This window comes from Rhea pennata, chromosome 4 (genome assembly GCF_028389875.1).
Source record: "Rhea pennata isolate bPtePen1 chromosome 4, bPtePen1.pri, whole genome shotgun sequence".
In the NCBI taxonomy this organism is placed as follows: domain Eukaryota; kingdom Metazoa; phylum Chordata; class Aves; order Rheiformes; family Rheidae; genus Rhea; species Rhea pennata.
In genome coordinates, this window is record NC_084666.1 from 61,870,633 (window position 1) to 61,894,245 (window position 23,613).

The 23,613-nt window shown below is 35.8% G+C and overlaps 1 protein-coding gene across 30 annotated transcripts in view; it reads right to left on the reverse strand.

Moving 5' to 3' along the window:
- The window catches only part of ANK2 (ankyrin 2), a 335,054-nt gene that overhangs the window by 42,633 nt on the left and 268,808 nt on the right, over positions 1 to 23,613 (reverse strand). For 12 of the 30 annotated variants that reach the window (XM_062574110.1, XM_062574111.1, XM_062574108.1 and 9 more), the window contains 5 exons: positions 22,386 to 22,530; positions 16,938 to 17,040; positions 16,228 to 16,331; positions 3,840 to 4,064; positions 760 to 914 (listed from right to left, as the gene is read on the reverse strand). In XM_062574110.1, the coding sequence (XP_062430094.1) occupies positions 760 to 914; positions 3,840 to 4,064; positions 16,228 to 16,331; positions 16,938 to 17,040; positions 22,386 to 22,530 (732 nt within the window). Of the gene's footprint in view, positions 1 to 759; positions 915 to 3,839; positions 4,065 to 10,787; positions 10,827 to 11,680; positions 11,717 to 12,684; positions 12,727 to 16,227; positions 16,332 to 16,937; positions 17,041 to 22,385; positions 22,531 to 23,613 lie in introns of all 30 variants that reach the window. The other 18 variants (XM_062574102.1, XM_062574106.1, XM_062574099.1 and 15 more) reach the window with 5 other exon arrangements.

Below are 23,613 nucleotides of genomic sequence, written 5' to 3' on the forward strand. Positions count from 1 at the left end.
TTTAAGTTCAGCTAAAACAGAGAAATCAAAAAAGGAATACAGAAAGACTCAACACCTAACTGAAGGGAGCTTAAGATATCAAAGTCAGAACAGGTTGTTAATTTCCAAAATGTGGAGGCACACAAGCAAAGGGATTGGTCCACGGCTCTTTCTACTTCTCATTGTGGCCCAGCAGCATCAAGAAAACTAAAGCCCAAATCAAAAAACTGTCAAAGTATGAGTTCACCTTTAAGTATGGGAGTTGCCTCTTTTTTTTAAAAAAAAAAAAAAAAAAAAAAAAGTGTACAATTAATTTTAAAATCTGCAGATCCTAGACAGCCCAAGTCTGTTCTGTTCTCTCAGAAGCAAGAAGTATCCATGACTGACATTTGTTCCCATGATGTAGCTACTTGGAAAGGATTAATATGATAATTGTTTTGTTTTGGAATGTCACCTGTTCTGGAAACTTTTACACCATGACAGGGGGCAGGAGAAAACACAAGTTTAGCATCTGTTCTCTCCCTAATGATGGTATATTTTTTTTGTTCCAGTGCTTCCGTAGATCATGCAAGGGAGGAAAGCACAAGTACATTTACACTGGCTTGTGTACTAAGAAAATTATTATGCTCCAGTATGACTGGAATGAAGTATCTGGAGTATGTAGTGACAGAGATTCTCAGGGAGGATCAAATGTGAAGTGTTAAATAGAACGCTAAATGTTATCTCCTCCAGCTATAGAAATAATGCAGGAGGAAAGAAAAAGAATATCCCATTGGATACCTTCATCCATCCCATTCAAAATTTCATTCAGCTCATCCTCAGTGTATTCACAGAAATGCTCCTTCCAGCTGTCCCCATTCTCACTGCGTAGGATCACCAGCTCTCTCTCTCTCCCACGCAGAGCAGCAAAATGGGGAATCTCCACAATCACAGGCCTGGCACAGCAACACAGCGCATTAAATGTGCATGGGAGAAAGGAAGAAACAGGATTAACAGCAACTCTATTCAGTCTGCTACAAAGTGACCTGGAATTCTACCTACTTCTCTGGAATACTTCGGTGTAAACCTAAACTAATAGGTCTCTAACACATCTGAGATTTTTACAGGGATTCAGTTAGTGTTGAAGGACAGATGAGAACTGCATTCACCTCTTTCCACAGTGTGAATGACATTTGTTAAGATAATAATGCTTAAGTGGAAATTTAATACAAGAATTGTTTTGCAAATTCATTTAAAAAGTGCTCATTTTAGCTGTCATTACCGTCTGGGTTAACCTGTGCAACTTAATTTCAAAGAGAATCTACTGTAACAAATATCAACAGTGAGACAAATTCTCATCTCACACTAGTGCAAATCAGGATAATTTCATTGCAATCAGCGGGCAATCCACGTCCTGTGCCAAGTTTACTTCATTGTAAGATTCCAATGGATTTATTCTTGATTTACACTCTGGGAGAGATAAAGAATGTCTGAGGAGATAATATTTTTTTTTTCCTTTTCTTTAATGTGTAGGATGTCAATATATGTATCAATGTGTATGTGTACATATACAATATGTATATACATGTGTTTTCATAATACAGAAATATTTAAACATGTGTATATATATTCATATACACTCTTAGAAATGAGAGAGAAAATACAAATACATTTGTATATACACTTTCTAAAGAGATTACTCACAGGTTATCATGTACACAGTAAATGTCATGTGTTCTATTATACTAGTGGTGTCCAACATGTATCTTATTAATTATTTGGCCCTCAATACAAAAAAAAAAATGTAATTTACAGTAGATTCTTTTTTTTTTTGTCCAAATCCAGGTTGCTTTGCTACAGACATCAAGCACATAACTAGGAAGATCTCATGCCAAAACAAAAATGAAGGCCACAGTACTTTAAGAAAAATATACAAACATACCACCAAAACAAAACCACATACCACAAGGGTTGAAAAATGGTCCACTAAAGGTTAAGTATACGAAATTTCAAATCATAGAAAGGGACAATATCATGGGCATAATGACATAAAAAATCATATTGCAGAAGGAGGAGAAGAATGGGGAGGTCAGCATCCATCAATTTGTTTCAAGTCTCTCCTACCCAAGAAATTTGGTCCCAGGAGGCCCCAGCTGAAGGATTCGGCTGACCAAGCTTTCTCCCTCATTAAGTGGGGGAGGAGCCGTAGGCAGATGAAGTTTACTGAGTACATCCAAAGCAGCAGTGAAAGAAAGAACATAAATAAACTTTATGTATTTTTTTTTTTGCCAGAATGCCAGTGCCACTGTCTGGTCCACAGAGTGGAATTAGGTCATACACAGAATAAGGTTCCATCCTAAGCAATGACACGTTGGTGACAAAAACTAGCAAAATGAGTTCCACTAATTTAGGACCTCTTGCTTCCAGGAAGACAGTGGGAGTTTTAGCAGTGAACTCAACTGGAACAGTATTTGTATCTTAGTGAATACAATATACCAATTTTCTGAATTCACTGCCAGCACACCACCTAGAAAAAATGCCACCTGGAAGGGAATAAAGCTGTGAGAAAATAAACCAAAACTGTACTATATCCAGGTCTTTCAGATAAGTCCTCAATAGGCAGAGATATCATCACAAATGAAAGGGAGAGCTATTTAGGGTCAACAGGTGCATGATAAAGGGAACACTGAATATGAAAGCATAATTTTTCTTCTGTTCTTTAGATTTCTTTTTGTGTTGCTCTGAAAGTGACAAGGATGTGAAAAGCATGAGTAGGAAAACATATCTGATTATGCAGCTTCTTTGCTGTTACTAGTGATGTTAAGAAGTATCCTATGTGTCAGGAAAAAATGGTTGGCTTGCTCTTAGCATCACATGCTCAGTATTTCAGAACTGCTCTTGTTTTCTTATCAGATTGCAGCAGCAGTAATATAGTCAGAGCATGTGTTGGGTACATTCTCCTTGCACACACTATATAAAAGCAGTGGGTATTTAAAATTCACTAACCCACTTTTCTCTCTTTCTTTAAGCCTTTAGAAAAAACACTACCCAAGATCATGGCTCTAACAACTGCCTGTTATGATAGGATTTTTAAGTAAACGGTTTGTTTCAAAATGGATTTAAACTGTTCTCCTTTATGGAGTCACTCTTTTTCAATTTCTGAGTGAAGCAATTTATTTTAATAGAAGAGATTCCTTCAAATCCACTTTTGGATGCCACAGTTGATAGGGTAAAACAACTTAAAAAAGGAAAAAAAGTGGGTAACTGCTGTGTTCAGCTGACAATTGCTAAAATGAGCTCAGCAGTAGACACAGAACTGATCTTTCTATGGATTTTGCAGCACAGGACAAAATAAACTGCCAAGGAATTCCTGACTTACCCTATTGCTTCACTTTGCAGTTTCAACCCCAGAAAAATCAAAGGCATAGTGCTTTCCTGATAGTCCAAATTATTGATAACACAACACAAGTCTCTAAAATACTCAGCTGTAACTTGTGTTGTACCAGGCTTTACATTTAAATCAGTGCTGTGCTATTCATGCCTTATATTTAAATTATTTAAATACAGTACAAACTGCCTCTTCTAGCTGCAAAGTGTGTTGATTCCACTATAATATCACAACACTGAGTAATAATTTCATCCAAGGAAGTACATTAATGTTAGTGCTAGTGGTTATAATAGCAGTTTTCAAATGAAAAGGAATAAATGCTAAGTAAACTGTTAACCAGCAATCAATTTGCATTTCAAATGACTGGCCTGTAACCATATGCTACAAACACCTTTTTCTGTTCAAATCTTGAAAGAGGAACCATTTCAGTGCAACTTGCAAACAGATGAAAATATACCGAGTATTTTTACTCTGACCGTATGGCAGTCCTTACCCAAGAAACTGAGCACCAGAAGGTCCAACTTCAATGAGGCGGCTGGCCAGACCTTCTCCTTCCACCATGGGAGGCATGGTGGCCAGTCTGTGGCGTTTGACCAACCGGCAAGTGACTCGTGTTGGAGCAGTGCATTTCCGTGGAGGAATAATGATTCGCAATCCATTGTGTCTGCAACCTCTCATGGCACCGCCACGAGCATCCACCATGAAACTAACTAGGAAGCTAAAAAGTCAGGAAAAAAAAATTAGATACAAAGGCATATCAAAACTGCTTTGGTTATGTTTCACTTGCTTTTTTCTCTCCATACGTAACAAACTATGTAAATATAGCCCCATTCTCAAGATGTGCAATTACAAACTCCCTTTCTCCCATATGGAGCAACAAATTATGCTAAGATTATTTATTATTTAAACTGGCAATGGCTATCTAAGAGTTCATCATGGGAAGAGTCTTCTTTTACAATGCTACTATTGGTATACACCAGCAGACACTGACAAATTCACGTCTGTGTGTATGTATGCACACGTGTTTATATACGTAAAGTCAAGCACAATACTATTACTCTGTACCTGTAAGCATCTATATGGTAAAGTTGGCGCTATTTACAAATTTTATAAAAATAATATCTATTACTGAAGAAAATGATTTGTGACTCAATAAAGCCAATTCTCACTGAAGATATGGTTTGGGTTTTTTTTAGGTTACTCTATATAATTTGCCAGTTGTTTGATAAACTCTAATTTTTAAGAGTCAAATGTTCTTGCATTAAAAATCAAATTTCATTCTGCAGTAATGGGATTCAATTCTTAATACATCAATGGAGCAAGCACCTATTTACACCAAGAATCTCCTTATGTCTTTAACAATAACCTTTTCTCTTGCTAGTAAGATTGTTAAAAGAAACATTTTAAGACACCAAAACGTACTACAAAAATGGACTGTATAACAGTCTAGGTTTAGGTATCTCACTTTCTTCCTTATCCTTTCCAGTAGTAAATAGATTAGAAAAAGATAATGGTGGGTAAGAGGTAAAACCAATAAAAATCCTTGATTTATTAAAGGAACCTTTCATAAAATTAAAGAAAGAATAGAACTGCAATCAGGGCTTAGAACAGACCTTAAAAAAAAAAAAAAAAAAAAGACAAAACCTGTCCTTATTTTTGTTCATATGAGTTAAAAATAAATGAAGACAAATTTTGGTGATACGAGAATAGTTATAGTTGTTGTATAGGAGGTCTATTTATGGATTTTTGTTTTTCTATGTTACTTTGCACAGCATTACAATGCTCCAGTAGAAAGCTTACAGATGCAGAAAGCCAGTTACAAGCTCTCTCCTAGCTCAAGGTAAATCGTTCTTATTTATTATTCCTTAAAAGGAATAAAAAGCAGTTTCTGGAATTTCTTATATGCTGAACTTTCTCTAAGTAACATATATAACAATAAGTAGACTTTGATAGATTTGTCACAACACTTAAGGGCATTCTTGTGAAACGTATAGAACTACTTTAAATTTTGTATTGGTTTATTGCTTAAGATCTTGCCTAATGTGATATAGGAATGTCAAGAGTAGATGAGGAAGAACAGTATCAGGCCTACTTCTAGCCACTAAAATAGAGTCATTGCATGGGGAGTCACACAAATGAAGGACCTGCAATAGAGAAAAACCCTTATAACACGAGTTACAAACACAGGTATTTTTCCACTGTCCCCTTGATCATTCTGTGCAACAAACATTGCATCCATTCATTATCCATACAGCTAAAAGTAATTTCACATGCTGGAAAAACACAACACTCAACACACCATGCAAGTCAGAAAAATGGATGATGGGAAGGAGCCACAGTGCCAATCAGAAGCACACCATGCACCACGGATGCCAGTCTTTCTCACACATGCAGTCTCCTAGTCTACTACCATTCATATACCTCTAGGTTTTGTTTAGTGTAAAAGTCTGGGTAGTACACCATTATTTCATTCCTTAGATGTTGGTGTTTCTGTGGTTTTAAGAAGGGTAAAAAGAAAGAAAATGAAAACAATTTACAGCTTTGATTTTCTGGGGGCTGATAGTGAAAAACGGGTGCTTCCTTCATAAAATACATAGTTTATACATTTTAAAGCACAGACGAAAGATGAGCTTAAGAGCTACTAAATGCTCAATTGTTTCAAAAATGCTCTATAACTTGCTTTAAATGTATGAAATAGTGTTATCAAACTGTTTCTGAGCTATGTTTCAAAGAATCAGTCCAAATCTCTAATGGATGCTTTAAAGGTAGTTAGTAACACTGAATTCTGGAAGAATTTCACATTCTGGTACTAACACTATGAGCAATAGAAATACTACTCCCATAATTACCAGAATCTAATGAGTGCACTTACTGAATTAAATAGGCATGCAGAGTTTTCACGGAGTAAGCTGTCACAAATACAATTCTTATGATTCATTTATTTTCCCTATTGACGTAATACTCAAGATTGTAAACTTGTTAACAACAGGATGATCATCTTTTCCTGTCTGTCACTGAAATACTAGCATTAGTTCACCTCCTACATCCTCCTTAGTTTATTTCAGTGTGTCTCAAAAATGCCAAAAACACTGAACTGCTACCCGAAGACATATACACATACAGTAAGGTTCCAAATCAAATAGTCTCTCTTCTGACCACAGCAGTGAATCTATTGTTTTTAATATGGTGCTATTTCTCTGCATAGTAGTTCTTTTCATACTAAAAGGTAAGTAAAGTACTGAAACAATAGTGCCATCTTATAAAGCAAATAGTGGACAATTCAGGTAAGTAGCCTACGGCACAGAACCGATGTGAAAGCCCAGTCAAGAGTAGTTTTTGATTTTGACCGTCTGCAACAAGCTAGTACCTCACTTCATACACACAAAAACTGCCCTACATCCCCATACCTGGAATGCCTGGAGTCTAATATAGAACAGTTAAAAACTGCGTGTGGCATTTGTCTCCCAGTAAGCACTGGAGACGCAAAGAGATGGCTGATTCAGGGCTTAATTAAAGTGGCAAATATTTGGTTCAGTTTAAGTTTACTTAATGTGTCTAATAGCAAATTATATCAGAGTAAGGTCCTTGACAACCATCAATGAAATACATTACTGTCCTGAAGAATGGAAAAATATGCAAAGGTAATTATCATTGAAAGGCAGACACAGAGATAATAGTAGTTAGGATAAAAGGAGTTGACACTACTATTCACTGTAAAAATACTGTTCTTATCATACAGAAGATGCAACATGGCTAATAGGGAAAATATATAACATTACCTTTCAAAAAATGAAATTATGCCATTGCTCAAGCAGACTCCCAGATATGGGAAATTCCTGGAAGTTTCTGTGACTCCTAGATGAGTTTGAAACTACCATAAAAGATGGTAAATACCCTTCAGATGCCTGGTAGAAAATTCAGACAAATATGGCCTAGAATGAAGATAGCAGGGAAAGGCTGGCGCTAATTACCATGCTGAATATGGAGCAGCTGGTTTGCAAAAATCAGCTATTCACTATTATGACATTTCTGAAAAACTAATTTTGGAGAACTAGCAGGAACTATAACAAATATAATGCAAAAGAAAATAACAAAACAGGAAAAGCTTTCTGGGCAGTGGTATAAAAGCCTGAAAGGATAATGTACTGATGCAGAATTTGTAAAGCTGACACAGAAAATGAATTATGTTCTTTTTCACCATACTGTCCTGTCTTTTCCCCCAAACTTTTGCCACATCTGTTTTTCATCCACCTATTTAATTTCATCCTTCTTTTGTAAACCAGCACAACTCACATTGCTTATTTTGAATATTCGTATGCATCAGTGCCAAGCAAATAATTCATAACAAAGCATTTTCCATGTCTCATCTTCTGTTTATTTGCTATGCAACAGGACAGCGGGGATGACAACATTATTGTACCATAGTAGGAAAAGCTTTGACCTTTTTCCCACACAAGAACTATGTGTATCAAAATAAAAATAATTTATAAAAAAATAATGCATGACATGATAAAATTTGCTTTCAGAAACACATGCATTTAGGAAAGTGAAAGATATGGTATGACTAACATAAAGGAAATGTAATATGCAAATTAATCATTTTGTTGTTGTCCTCTCTCCCTCATTATTTCCCCAATCACAAGTGTTTCTTTTACCAGATGATACTAAGTGAAAAGAGGTAGGAACAGACTGCAGGTAACTAAGCAAAAGCTAGCAGGAATAACTGGCAGATAAAAATTGCCATCAGTGGCACTTTTTCATTGTAAATTCCCATGGTCAAGAAGAAAATAATGCATAATAGTATCTCCCTAACAGCATATTTACCTCCTGCATCTTAGGGGTGCTAAAGTTCTCCTTTTGTGTGCACAGAGCCAGTGCTTTCTTTTGCTGTCCTGTTTCCTCCCTAACAAACACGTACCTGTTCAGTCTTCTTTGCATCTTTCCTCTCTAACAACCTTGTAAGACACTCTGTCTGCAAAGGGCTTCAGGCACCCTCAGCTTATGCTAGCTGGACATTGCAAAAAGTGACTTTTGCCTAATCAGGACACTCAAGCATTTACACCACACTCCAACCGCAGGAACCACTAGAACCAGCACTTCCACCCTCTTGATGTACAGAGAATGGAGAGGAGAGAGGTAATTAAAAAGAAACAAAAATGGTTGTGAAGAGTTCAAGGAAGAAAAAAGGAAAAAAAAAAAGATGATAATAAAAGGGATTAAAGGGAATCACAAAGCTCTTACAGATTTTCACCAGAACGGGAAAGGAAAGGACACATTCTAAAAAGGTTAGGGAAGTAGATACTACTGATCTGCTTCTATGATAATTTGTTATAATATTAAAAACTAAAGAAAATGTAAAAGAAAAAATAACTTACCAGAAGGCTATGAAGATGTAATAGCTACAGTTTTCAGAAGGGGATAAAAATGGCATAATAGAGGAAGGAAAACCTTAGCACTAACCAGGGTTAGGAGAGATGAGGTATAATTGAGCAGAGAAAAAAAAATATAAACAGAAAGCTTCTGGGATTGCTTTCCAAACTTCTGAGAGAATTTTTCTGAGCCATTTAAAACAAAGATGGTCAAAATCTTTAGGTGAACTGACTGATCAAGTAAGTGGAGCAAATTTACATGTATCTTTAAATGAGAAAGTCTATCTCAGATCACGCTTCAGATACGCTTCCTATAATAACTATATATAAGGGAAGCATCCTTCTTTAGCACTGACAGTTTATTTTGGCAATCATTGTAAGAACTCAAATTTTAAGTACATGATGATTCAAAATCAAAGCAATTTAAGGCTTAAAGCAGCAAAGTCAAAATATATATGTCAATAGCGACTTGGGCAACAATGAGACAAATATCTGTAGAAAAGGTTACGAGAACTTACAGGTTTTATTTTCCGGCAAAGTTTTAAAGCTTCAGTGAAAAATGATGCATGACAAATATCTTACTCTGACATTTATACAGCCTTACAAATTAGACTGATACCAAGCTTTCTTGAGATTTATCAAGATGGCAATCAAATATAAAGGGCTTTTTATAGCCAAATCCATGAAATAAATTAGTTTATTGGAAATCATTGCCTTCTCTCTTTTAAAGAGAATTCAGGACAAATTAGGATTTTTTCTTAAAGGAAAAAAAAAAGATCAAAAGCAATTCTCACCCAGAAATAAGCAGAGACTGCAGGCGAAGCTATATATGATTCTGTTACACACATGGTTAGAGGTTAGATCAACTACTGCCCATTCTCCTATAACTTACTAATACCTTCTCATAAATTATATACAGTATTTAATTTCTTCTAATTTTAGAGCTATTAAAAACACACACTTACCATAAAAAATGTAATTATATCAGCCAACATTGGCTATAGCATCCTTCTGGTTAAGAACATACACAAAAGGCTCCTAACTTTGTTTCAGATTGTTTCCATGCCTTTTACACAGAGCAGAACAAACATGAATCCGTATTCTAATGGCTCCATTTGAACAAATCGTAGACAATATATGTCTTGGATCTATCCAGTTTATAAGGATGAAAAACTGTGGTGCAGTTCCAAGAAATTTTTGTTATTTCAAATAAGACCCCGAGCTACTCCCTTTGCTGATTTTCTTTGCATGGAACTAACATAGTTTAGTTCTGTATCTATGCTCATTTAAAAACTAACAGAGGAATGAACAAAGAAAATTTTTAAAAGGCTATGTCAACATGGGGAGTGGGAAGGAGAAGTTGGTTATTTTGTGATTTGAAAAGAATCACTGTTACGTAAAAGGCTTTGCAGAAGAATCACAGTTCCTAGTAGCCATGAATATAAGCATGTTGGCACTCAACCACACTTCTCATTCTGCAGAATCATTTGAAGAGCCATGCAAACACAGCACTATGAAGTGTCTTTCTAGAACAGGCAATAGTTCTTTTAACACACAAAAAACCTATAGGCAAAATCAATATACCACTTTCATATGATCAGTTCCAAGATGACTATTCTTTTAAACTAGCTGGGCAGGCACACATGCTCTCATCAAGTAGCAGGAAACAACGAAAAAGCTTCAACTAAATTACATCCATTGTATACACGAGAATTTTTCTGTGTATATTATCTTCATTTTTAAGAGAAATGCAGAAATGAGGAGATAGCAGCATTCACTGTTAGTCATAGTGTGAAAAAGCAGAAACAATCAGGGTGCTTCAGCCATTCTGAAGTGTTCAGCTGGAGAAGGTAACTGATACAAAATCTGAAATTAAGAGAAAAGGCCTTGATCCAATTCTCACTGAAGTCGATAGCAAGTAATTCACTACCTTAGTGTGCTTTTGGTCAGGCTGTAACTATGCCATATACAAACAAGGCAAAAAAAAAAAAAAAAAAAAAAAAAGAGAGAGAGAGTCTAGGAGGACAAAAAGCATGATCCTACCCAGGAAACCACTAAAAGTAATAACTTACATTACTGTTCTCTTCACTGATAATAATGACGTTATTTGACTACAAAGAAATGAGATCATATCACCTAAAAATAATGTTTTGTGGTATGGCTTCTTACTTAGCAATTTAATAAATTTCTGCAGCTTAATATTTCAGTCCTTCACTATTCTTTGGCTATATTTAAGGGATATGAACAATTACTGTGCCAATAAACACTCTGTTTACTGAGTGAAGATAATCTCCTTTCAGTAGCTACTGCTTCAGGTATTCTGTGCAGCAGAACACAATTTGTCAGTGATTCAATCACTGATCAACTAAAGCTACACACACAAAAGGAACTTGGCATAAAAATTTAAATATACTGGGTCAAGTTTCACCTTTTAAATATAGTGTTGTTACTTCACGAGTTTCAACAGGCTTGCATAAATTAGAAAATATGGCCTAGAGAGTGGTTCTGTAACATTCTTTATATAGAGACAACTGAATTGAAAGGCCTAGTTTGTGACATGATACTTGAAGCTATCTATAATGGCTTTTCTTGAATTTTCTTTTAAATTATATTAAAATAGCTAATTGATATAGTAAATTTATTGTTAACTAAATCAAGGTTTAAAACAATCTAGGAATGTATAGGAAGTCTGTTAAGATTTTTTGCTATAAACCTATAATGCGTATTCTTTCCTTATCGAAGATGTAACAGCAGATAGGAGAAAACAGACACTTAACTATACAAGAGAAATAGTGACATGTGTAACTGCTACCTCTAGTCAGAGCAGACTGGTTTTTTTCCTCTCGGCTAACACACAGTAACAAACACTAAAGCATCCTGAAGTGAGGTAAGAGAGGAGGATAAATATGGTGGGTGAGAAGTGCAAGAGCAATTTATTAAAGAAAGAAATTAAGCAGAAGTTCACCTGCTGTTGTCATGATCAAGACATGGAGAGGAGCAGCTGCAATAGAATAGATAATTTAACATCCCCAAAAAAAGAAGGAAAAAAAAAAGAATGAGTTAAATGAAATAATGAAATTTTAAAAGTAGGTTTCTAAATTAAGCATATGAACATATATGTATTATGTGAGAAGGTGAAAGAGAGTATGGAAGATAAGCCTACATAAGCGACTTGCTTATAAATGTTTATTACTACTATGGCAGTAAAGCCAGAGTGAACTGAGTAAGCTGTTTTCTCTACATACATTCTCAAACTGCAAGTCAGAGAGCTAAACTGTACAGTTAGATTCTTGACTAAATCTTTCAGAATGAGATTAGGGGAAATGCTGCTTGGCTTAGGCAGGCACATTTGAAATCTGGACTGTTGTATATCCTAAGTAATGCATCTAAAGTGATTCCATCTGGTGCTTCCAATAACACAGGAAATCATAATTCCTCTTTCTTCAAATTTTGTACCTGTATGCTCTGTACTCTAGTTTGTTCCATTTCAACATGGTTCTTGTCCTCCTTTTATTCTGCACTACAGAACGACAATTTCCAGCTTTGAACTGTTTATGTTCTCAGTGAAGTGTCATGTGCTGCCCAGCTAGTGTTCTGATGTCAATTTTGTATTACATTTATATATACACACACACACTCACAAATATATATACACGCATATATATATATATATATATATATATCTCCATTGCAATTTTCTTTCACTGACATGAACAGAGAGTTGCTATTAAAGCAGAGAGTTGCTATTAAAGAAACACCTGCTGTTTTTTTGTTATTGTAACTTTCTGAATAGAGGTTTATAAAGGCTACAATATATTTTGAAATCATATAGTCTTTCTATTTTAAAACCAACTCTCAGCCGGTAGCTGCCAGGTCCTGTTTCCATGATGATTTCTAGGAAATGAATGTCACATTGGGGAAACAATATTATAGATTCAAAACATAACACTTGAAACATATTTCATTTACCTTGTTAGCATGGATCCAGTCTCCTTTTTTGCAGACAGGCAGCTAAGAATGATAATTCACATTATTTGTCACAGTTTCAGCTGCTGACTCACTTGTCTTTTTCTCCTTTTCATTGATGGAAGCAACAACTTCCAGAAAGATAAATTCACTAATGATAGCCCAGCTGTTTCATTTCATCAGATGCAAATACTGATACATTTGTATCATCTATTTGTCAAACAGACTGATCCATTCTTCATCAAATTAAATCAATACTTCTTATTAAATAGGAGTTTTATTGCGAACAAATTAGTCTCAGAAAAACTGCAGCGCTGTTGCATAACTTGCTGTAGAACACAGAAGCAAGTTAATATCAGAGCATTACCTAAAGCTCCTTCCTCTCAGTGCCATGTTATTGACAATGTGACAAAATCCATCATACCTTCACACATTTGTCATGAAAATTCTTAGTAATATAACCTAACACAACTGATTTGGGAGGTTTTGTTTATTCACCAGATCATCAGAACTCAGGTATGAAACACAACATAATAATTTTGCACACCATCTATACTGTTAAATCACACAATTGCACTCAGCCTTATCTTTCTCATTCACACTTAACTATTGTGGGTGATAGAGACATAAGAAATGACAGTGGTAAACAATGTCTAAATGGTGCAAGTGAAAAGAAACCTTTCAGTTCACTGTGTTTTGCCTTCCAACTTAATGAAAATATTACATGCCCTTCCACCATAGGATATGGTGAAGTATGAGACTTAAACTGTGAAACACACTTGCATTCATGTACACATTACTTCCGTCTCTTATAATACTTGAACAGGAGACACAGTATCCCCTAATATTATCAGCAAAGCAGTAAAACTCTACTTTACTGGACATACAGAATCCAAAATTTATGACACAGTAAAAGATCTTTAACTTTGCTGAATATGTAAGATCTCTCAGTTTTATCAGAAGTAAATCTGATTTATTGAAAGGTGTTTTAAATACAATTGGGAAAATTACAAAGCTGCAGGAATTTATACTTCTACTTTAAGCCAATGTATGAAAATATTCAGAAACAGCTAACTGTGCAAAATTACCAGATGTTTATGTTGAGACTGTGTGCACAAGGAAAGTGTTACCCCTTAAGAGAAAATAATTTCTTGGTTTGAAATGGCTATCAAGAGATTCTTAGCAAAGGTTTTGCTTTTCTTATGTTACACTGATGAAATTAGCCACATATTGAAACCATAATTCTATTTAAATTCTAAAGAGAGGTTGAAATGCTTTCCCTTTCTGAAATTCCAGGCATAGGAGATGCTTTGGCTAGTTAGGTTGAAGTATGTCTATGAAATCCCATACCAGTAAGACAAGTTCTTTATAAATTCATCCTTTTGCCTGTGGGTGTCACTCTGTGATTAACAGAAACACTTCCCTACAACGAGGGCTCAATAAAAACCCAATAATAATAAGAACCCAGTGGGATTAGCCACTGAAGTACTGCAGAGGGAAAGCAGTGTTAGTCTTTTTTCAAATTGCACAGAGTATAAAACAAACAAATTACTACCGAATACCTCTCTGATGCATGGTCTAAACTTGATACATGTCTCAAGTCTTGGGCAAAAAATAAGACCATAGCCTTGCTTAAAGCTACTAAAAATGTTATAAAGCATTTGTTCTCAAACACTAAAGACTTTTCTTTTGTAATAGAAGTATACTTTTTCAAGGCATGCAACTGAACTTTCAAGTGTTGTTAGTTCCTAAGAACCTAGTAATGATGGTACCTGTCTGTGTATGAAGGAGACTGTAGGTGACAGAAGGGGCATAAATTACAAATTATGCACACAGTACTTTTTCAGTTGTTTCAGTTTTAAAATAAGGTGTTACAAGCAGAACTGTAGTAGGCAATGTATTTTTCAAAAATAGATGCAATCAACATGCACCTCAGCAGTTTATAGTACATGATAACTTAATGACTCAGCTAAATCTAAGCAAGATAAAAATGAAGTGTTGTGTAGTCTTTCCCAAAGACTGAGCAATTGTTATTTCAGGTGTCTTTCAAAAATACTTAGTGGCAGGTTAGTTGGGATATATAAAAAGATGAATAGAATTGCGTTAAGTATCACTATTTCAAACAAGGCTGCAGAGATACTCTTTTCTATTAAAGTTACATATTCTTATTCTACCACTGGCATCCTGGTCATCCACAAGGAGCTAAAATATCACTATTTTTTCTTTGGATAAAAACACAAAATGATTGCACATCCCAGAAACAAATACCACTCTACTGGAAAGTATTTAATTCATCCCCAACAATCACTGTATAAACTTATCTTTCTGAAAGTGAAAAGTAATACATTCTTTGGAAAAAGCCTGCAAACTATTTAGGGTTAGCATAAGCCATGAAAACAAATTTAAAGCTTAGATTTTGGCATGTATTAACATATGTGCTGCGCAAATTAAGTGTTTTCATTTTATTTGTTAGTTTTAGAGCTCAAATCCAAACAACACTGGCTATACCAAATAGACAGCTACCAGCTAACATACAAACTTTCCATATACGCCATGAATTAGTTAATTTACAATCCCAGTCATGACAATATTGTTCCTCTTCTGGACCAAGACCACCAGTCACTACAAATTGGACTCCAGTGTTACTTTTGAAAGATATGGACTAATGATTGTTGCAAACTCATTTGAGATTAACAAAAAGTCTTTCACCTCATGATGTCCAGCAGTGCTATATGGGACATAGCTCCATAGAAATGAAATGCTTTTTTATGACAGCCCTTCACTATGAATTCATAGGTACATGCCACATCAAATCTGATGGCAGGACACAAATGTGGAGCTCAGTGTAAAGAATACAATTACTTAAAACACAGCAAGTAAGAGCACTTTAATACTCTCACAGGCTTTGAGGCCAACCAGGATAACCTTTATAAGGATGAATTTGGCTGGGACAGCATTTCAATCCATCTTGCTCCATTTCAACAAGCTTATATGAATATGAAAGCTTAGAAAAATTAATTGTGAGAATATATGAACATAGTGGTCAAATACATGTAAGCCATACAGTCTTTAGGTTGCTTGGATATTACTTGCTTCTGGTAATTTAAAATCTTTAGCTTTTTATTAGTGATTCTGACAACCTGGATTTGGAGCTTACTTAAACTACTCATTAGCATGGGAAGCACTCACCATCTGGACTTACTGGGCTATTGGTTTCAATTATCACTAACTTTAAATAAGCGTTGTATTTGTGATTTCTCCATAAAACCCACATAGATGAACACATTTGTGAATTCCCTTCTCCTTCCTCTCAAACCTGACAGTGGGCTCACTGACATCAACACACTGACTTCCACTAGATAGTCTCTGTACTCAAACTTGCATGACTGGCAGAACTTAAGTCTATCATAGCAACTTATTGCCAGCTCTAGGAGGCAATGAAGTTGCTGCCACTGCAGGTATCCTATTCCTTTTTTTTTTTTTTTTTTTTTTTTTTTTTTTTTTTTTTTTTCTCTCTTTTAGTATAATGCTAATTGATACACTCACCCTGAATGAATAGGGCTGGAAGAGAGAGCAACATTGTCCAAATTTTCAGGGCCCCAGCTTAAGCGATATGAATTTCTTTCAGCTTCTTTGGCCAGAGTCGTTACCTTAATAAGCAAAAAAACCCCTTCATTTTACTACAATAAAATCAATTAATCAACTAAATAATAAAAAGTTGTACCTTGCATAGTAGAACCTAAACAGTTTAAGCATTTTTTAAAATAAAACAAAAAGGAGTAATAGTAGTGTATTGGTACTAGAAACTCCTTACTGTAACATTTTGTACTTCCTCAAAGCAATATGTTACTGGTCCCAGTGAACAGGAATGCTGTGATTTTGATAATTTCTAAATCATTTTTTTCACTACAGACATGCTTCAGTATAGTATCTTTGAGGAAAATGTCTTCGAGTTTTGTTAGATAACCTGAATATTTGGCCTAGTGGCCGTTAACATTTTTTTAAATATCACCTAAAATGGAGAATATTATAAAGATAGTCCATGTATAACATTAATACAACTTATCCATTTATTTTGGAATAGAGTTTAATATTGCACAATATAATGTGCCATTACATAGAAGAGATTGGAGATTTACAATATAAGAAATAAAGCAGCACACACTATGCTATACCATTAGCACAATCCACACAGTAATCTTTTCATATTTCCACGTGTGCCCAACAGAGAGGTGAACTTAAGAGAATTTGCTTACCTGCTGGCTGGGGATTACCACTGTATCATCAATCATGGCACTGTCCCTCAGGTAGGAGCCATGGCTCAGTGTGTGGGACCTGTCTGAACTGAAGGATCGCAGGCTGGCAAGTTGGTAGGATGCCATAGCAATATATCAGCAGTACAGATGATGTTGTAAAGGTGTGGTGACAGATCAAGTGGGAGAATGAAAGAAGCGTGCTATTAGCAAATATGATGCAACTTCCAGGGGCAGTATATACATATATATGTATATGGGGGAAAAAAACAGAACTTTATAAACTCTCTGTTATACTAGCTTTCTGACCAAAAGCCACAAAGTCTTTGGATTGATTTTTCTTATTTGCTTCAGATGAAGAACCTAGAGATTAATCTAGATTACAGTCTATTTTATATTCACAAATGCTTTATGCTTGGCTTTGTGGCTTAGTAGTTTCTGTATAATAAAGAGCAGAAATTCCTTATGAAGCTCTTTGAAGGTGTTCTCTCTCCTGCTGTGTAACATAAGCAAACCATACAGGAAAAACAAAATGCTCAAGAAAAGCTGAAATAACTCTTTCTGAAGCTTTGTTCTGACTTGCTCTCTCCCACTGAAACTATAAATGAGTAACCTTGACATTGTCCCCTGGAAGGTACACACAGCAACATGAATTGTGGCCAGCCACATGCTTCTGTGTACAACAAAATTCCTCTTCTGTACAGCAGGAACATCTTGAGAAAGGCAATCCAAAATGTGAGCACTGTTTTACTTGTAAGTACACACAGCTCTACAGAAAACTGGTTGCTGTAGCAATGAGAGATGCAAGGCAGTAATAAGCTGCTTCCAAGCACTGACTCAGAATTTAACTGCAGGATCCACTAGCAACAAGCAAAAAAGAAAAGAAGAAAAAAGACACTGCAACAAGGATGTATTGAGGTAAATGGGGTTTCTGCTACCAAATAGCACTATTCTTTTCCTTCAGATATTTACTATCTATAGTATTATATATATATTTTTTAATAGATCAGCCCCCCTCAGATGTTGTAAGTGCACTCCAATGTTGCTCGATACCTTAACGAATACAGTACACACATCTGAAGGGAGAAGTTTTATGTTTTACACCTCCATGAGCAATGTTCATAAGGACAGCCACACAGGATCAGAAAAATAGATCATTTATGCATATAAGTAGGTTTTTAAAGGATAACTAGCTTTCAGCAGTTGGCAATAAAAATGTCATGTTTGCACTACAGACATGAAATTTAAATGCCTCTGAATGCAGATCTTGTTTGAAGACAGATTTTACCATCTGAGTCACACCAGTCAGGCTTGTTTAATATAGCTACACTCATTCAATATTACTTTTTTAGAATCAATTTTTAAAAGCAAATGGTTATCTTATCTTTATTAAAAATATATAACACTGAAAGAATGATTAATGCTATTGATCACTGGCATTTATCAATGGCATATTTAGCAAAATCAATGGACTGTAAAAAATTGAAAGCAAATATAAGTATTACACAAATATCAGCCTTGGAAAGAAGTGAGAAAAGAAAATGATATCTCTCTTGCATGTCATGAAATATTTTTCACCTGGAAAAATGGAAGAGATGAAACATGTAAGGTTGATAAGCAAAGTATTATTGGAATTACACATTTCTGGAATAAAATGCCATTAAAACAAACAATATTTCTATTGATTTCAGTAGGGCCAGTAGTTCATCCTAACTGTCTGTATGTAACTTTTTTTAGGAAAGGGAATCTTGACCGAAGAGTATTTTGATTACATATATAGTACTTTATAGCTATATATAATACATATATAGTATTATATATAGTAACATTTTAGTGTAAATTAGGTAGGCGCATTACAATTTGCTTTTGTATAACAACAATACCTCAGGTAAACATTTGTTCTTTGGGTGAAAAATAACCTTCAGTAGCAGACCCCATTTGCCATCATCGTCCTTTATTCATTTTAAAACTTGACACTTTCAGAACTAGTTTACAATGCCATGCAATGCTTGCAAGAAGCTTGCCATCCAAGCTGTAGGTACTGCCATTCAGCTAATGTCATGTCCTGCAGAGATACTGAATGAAAGGAAGTATGTACAAGATTTGACTGCTTGTCCGTATGGTGATTTTGTCCATATTCTTCTCTAAGTACCTGACATTGCTACTACGTATCCAGTATGTAGTACACGCATGTAAGTTCCAGCACATATCCATACATTGAGGCTATGGACCTTACCAATAGGCAAGATAGTTATACAAGCCCAACTGAGGTCTGCAGTAAATTTTAAGTTTAAATTTTCTACTACTTCATTTCAAAACTAATGTTGAGGTGACATTGCCCCTCTTTTGGGCAGCGTACCAGCTACATGAAGAGCAAACCAGTAGTTAAGGCCTCTGTTTCCACCAGTTAAGAGGTATGTATATTATTTGTTATTGTAATAGCTCTTCAGGAATCCTGTAAAAAAAATGACCCTCAGTGAGACAGAAAACGTGCGCCTAAACACAGAGTCTTGTCAAATCTGGCTGTTAATTCCCAGTTGCAGGGGTTGTGGGGCCATCTGCTCAGGCGCAGAGACAACATTTGATCTGTGAAACCAAGGAACACTACAAAGCTCCTGCACAGAAGTGTGCATCTTGCCCGTATCGGGGAATGTGCAGGCACCTATCACCCACCCGTTCTAAGCCTTATGTAAACCCCAGACGGCATCCAGAGAAAACAGCAGTATACTCCAGTCACATTTCTCATCTGGGGAGACCACATTGCAGTGCACATCCACTTGCCAACCCAGACAGAGCTCTAGCAGTCTCCAGTCCATCCGAGTCTACTGCTTGTTAGCAGTACATGGGGTTTCAGAAACCTTGAAAAAGAAACTGCTACCACTGAAAACTGTATAAATCAGCCTTGAAAACATTTCTCTATTTAAAGACTGAAAGTCTTCCTCACACCTGTCACAATTCAGGAGAGTTAGATGAGACCTACACTGAATACGACTCTTTTCAAACAGTGGTGATCTGATACAGCCTGAATCATTTCCTGCTCTCAATAACCAGAGGGCAAATCCAGCTAGTATAGTCTGTTCTCTCCATTTTTATTCTACCAGTCTCTCCCTACAGGAAAGCAAAATAGCTTTAGCAGCACAATCACAGAAGGACAGCTACCAGCTATAGTGGTCTAGTGCAACTCCCCTGATTCTTACTAACAGTATCTTTGCAGGAATCAGGAAACTTTCTATAAGACAATACCTACATCACACTATAACCTTCCCAGACAGAGAGTACTGGTGGATCAGTATTTGTCACTGCACATCCTACTCATCTGGAACTATAACTACCTCCAACAGCAATGTCTTCTCAAAATCAACATTCCGGTGTACAGCAGGCCTCCAGAATGGATGAACAGAGACAGGTGCCATTAAAGTATATAGGGATGACATTATTTTTATGTTATGTAATACCTACCTCGGCATGGTGCTAACGAAAGCATATGAAAAAGAATGAAGGGGAGAGAGAAATTAAATAAATAGGGAAGATGGTTACAAAATAAAAATATATGTTTTTTAAACCAAATTGTTTAATGCATACGATTATATGAGGACAGGCTGCTTGTACTATCTTGTTTTGCTGAATTTCTTGAAAATCAGTCAGTGTAATGCAATGCAAGTTATATTACAGCAAAATAATTTAAGCAGTCCGTGAAAATTCTTATAAACAGTAACCTGATAGTGACAGAAAATGAGATCATGGAGTTTAGAAGATGCACCTTTTTCGTTTATTCTACCTCTATGTATCATTTTGCTTCATCTCAACACAATGATACTTGATATGGGATGTTAAATCATTTTCATACAACAGAAAATAGGACACATTTAAGTATCAATTATACGCCAGTGAAAATCTACTGAAATCCATGGACTGTATTTACAAGCTAAACTATTCTAAACAAGAATAAAAACAGGCTTAACACTTGACTGCCCAATCATTCCTAAACAATATCTTAAAATAAATAAATAAAATGTTGTTACTCATTGAAAGAGCATAATAGTAACGGTGAAATATTTTGATTTTTAAGCATTCTGATGTAGTTCTTTAACATCCCCTGAGACTCAAAAGCAACAGTCATTTTATTTTCAGTGGATTTATTGGAGCTGTCTAAAAATCAGCATACTCCAAGTTTAGAAGGCCTGAATGATGAGGGATTTAGACATGCTGTGAGGCAAACTGAACTGTTTCCTAACATGTTTTGTTCCAAGAGCAATTCATAGCCTGCTGAAGTAAACAGGATGGATTCTACTGATTTTACTGAGCTTGGGAAATGCTGCCAGAATAACAATGAAGACTGGAAAATGAGGCAGGCTAGAAATCCTTCCAGTTGCCATGACCTCAACCATTTTTTTTCCCTCCTTCAGTGATTCTAAATATGACAAATCTGGACACATTACTGATTTAAACCAGATGCTGCCATTTTTGAACAGGAATGCTTGGTAGCCTCTTCTAAATTAGAACTGTGAGTAGAATATTAATCTGCCAGATTAGGTACCTGGATCTACATTTATACTCACCAGTAAAAGCTCTAATTTTTAAAATGGAACCCTGTATTTTACGTAGACTATAGTGGTGTATTCTAAATTACAATATATCTTTTAAAGTGTAGAGTCTTCTGTCTCCTCTGCCTCATTTTATTTGTGCTTTTATAATGTTTGACTCAAAATCAGAAATACTTAAGTTACAGGCATTATTATTCCACAAATAAATCTGGATCTCACTTCAACTTGTTAGATTTATTCAAGTCAATGTTTTCTGGACTGAACACATCCTCTTATTTCTAATGTAAATTTCTTTTTATTCAGTGCTTAAATATTGTGCTCTATCAACAGAAGGAAAATCATTCTCTCTCCTGTTAATTTAACCATGAGGAAATAGGGCAAGAGTCAACATGCTTGCTGACAATATATTCACTACCAATCTAATGTGGAATGACTAAGTCCATTGTTCCCTTCCTTACAGCTGTAGCCCACAAACAACTCAAAAAAGTCACCTAAATGCTGAAGCACTCTGTCTACCTACCCACCCATTCCCTGACTCATGACAGGAGGAGATTGGGATGATTCATAAGCCCCTTCCGCAGTCAACTACACTATTCTTCCTTTGCCCAACCACAAAGATAAAAAAGCAAGCTAGGCCTTTTAAAGATCCAGATAGGAATCGCAAGCAAATTCTTCCCTTGATTCTGAATAGAGTATCAATGTATCTGTTTCCGGACTGGTCAAGAAATATTCTTCCTGATCATACACATTTCTGCAAAGTGACAGTTTGCCCCTGACATTTCTAATAAAGAAAGCCTGATGAGTGTATTCCAGATTTACCTTGATTTAAAACCACTGACAAAGGGACTTTAAATATTTCTAACAAAGTACATCTAGAATTGCTGTAAGCATATGCCCAGGCAAATACCTGTCAGATCGTCCTCCTTCCAAGCTGTACCTCAGGTAGTTCATACCATCTAGGAACTGGCTGCTTGGTAAAGAGTCATCTCCTAGTTCTTTGAGGTCTTCTGGCCTAAGATACTCTCCTCCATCTCCTGTCATTGTGTCATCACCTTAAACCAAACACAGAAAGGCAAGAGCTAAGTGCATGCACAAGTTTGATTTCAGTTACATGTTAAGATCTAACAGCTGGATGGCAAAAGAACAAGAAAGCAACTTCCACTCAGGAAACACTGCAATCCACAAGCAATTAATGTACTTAACAAAACTGGTACAACAAGCAGGGGGAAAAAAAAATCAAAATCAAGGTGAATAATCAACTCGATTTAATCTAAATTTTGCTGTTGCACATACCAGTAAGGGGTATACTTCTTTACTATTCTACAAAGTATGGTTTCTCTGTTGTTCCTTTATCTATTTCAGCTCTCTGGTAACAGCTATAATGTATAACTGCCTGATACTTTAAGATGAAAGTTTGATTGTATGCTATGTGTTTTCAGCTGGAAAGGTGTTTTCTCTGGCCCAGTGCCTGATAGCTTCAAATCCTAATTTAAACTCTCCATTGTCCAAACTCCACATCATATGAAGCTCTCTCACCCAAGTTCCAACACTCTTGCACGATCGGCAAAAAATTTTTATTTCTAAAACATGCCAATACACAGAAACTGGAATTAAATTCACATACATAGCTGCTATTGTTCATCAAGCAGAAAGTAATTCAAAATTAATTAAAGTCTAGATGATATTAGACTATCCCATATATTATCCTTTTTGCAAATATTCCGAATATCAACAGATTTCATTTTTTTTAGGTCCCAAATTATTTTCCCCAGAAAATACTGTCTATATGATGTCACAATTTGGTTTTCCTCAGCAGACTATTGCCAAGTAGCATATAAATGTTTCTTCTCATCTCCATTTGCAACATGGTTTCTCCTTGCAGTTTCTGCCTGCAGATGTATTTATACCTGTTATGTTTCCAGTCACTTCCCAACCATTAATCACTAATGTATGAGCCTGCCAGGGGTCCAGGGAAACCTGAAGAACCCCAAAACATGATGGCAGCCCACCAAAATCTTCAAGTTTCTCATATTCTGAGTTGCACTGGCAAACATCAAGAACCTGAAGCTCATGCCTAGTTACATGAAGCAGACTTCAGCCATAATACAGAAGCACAGCCTTCAGAGGGTACACAT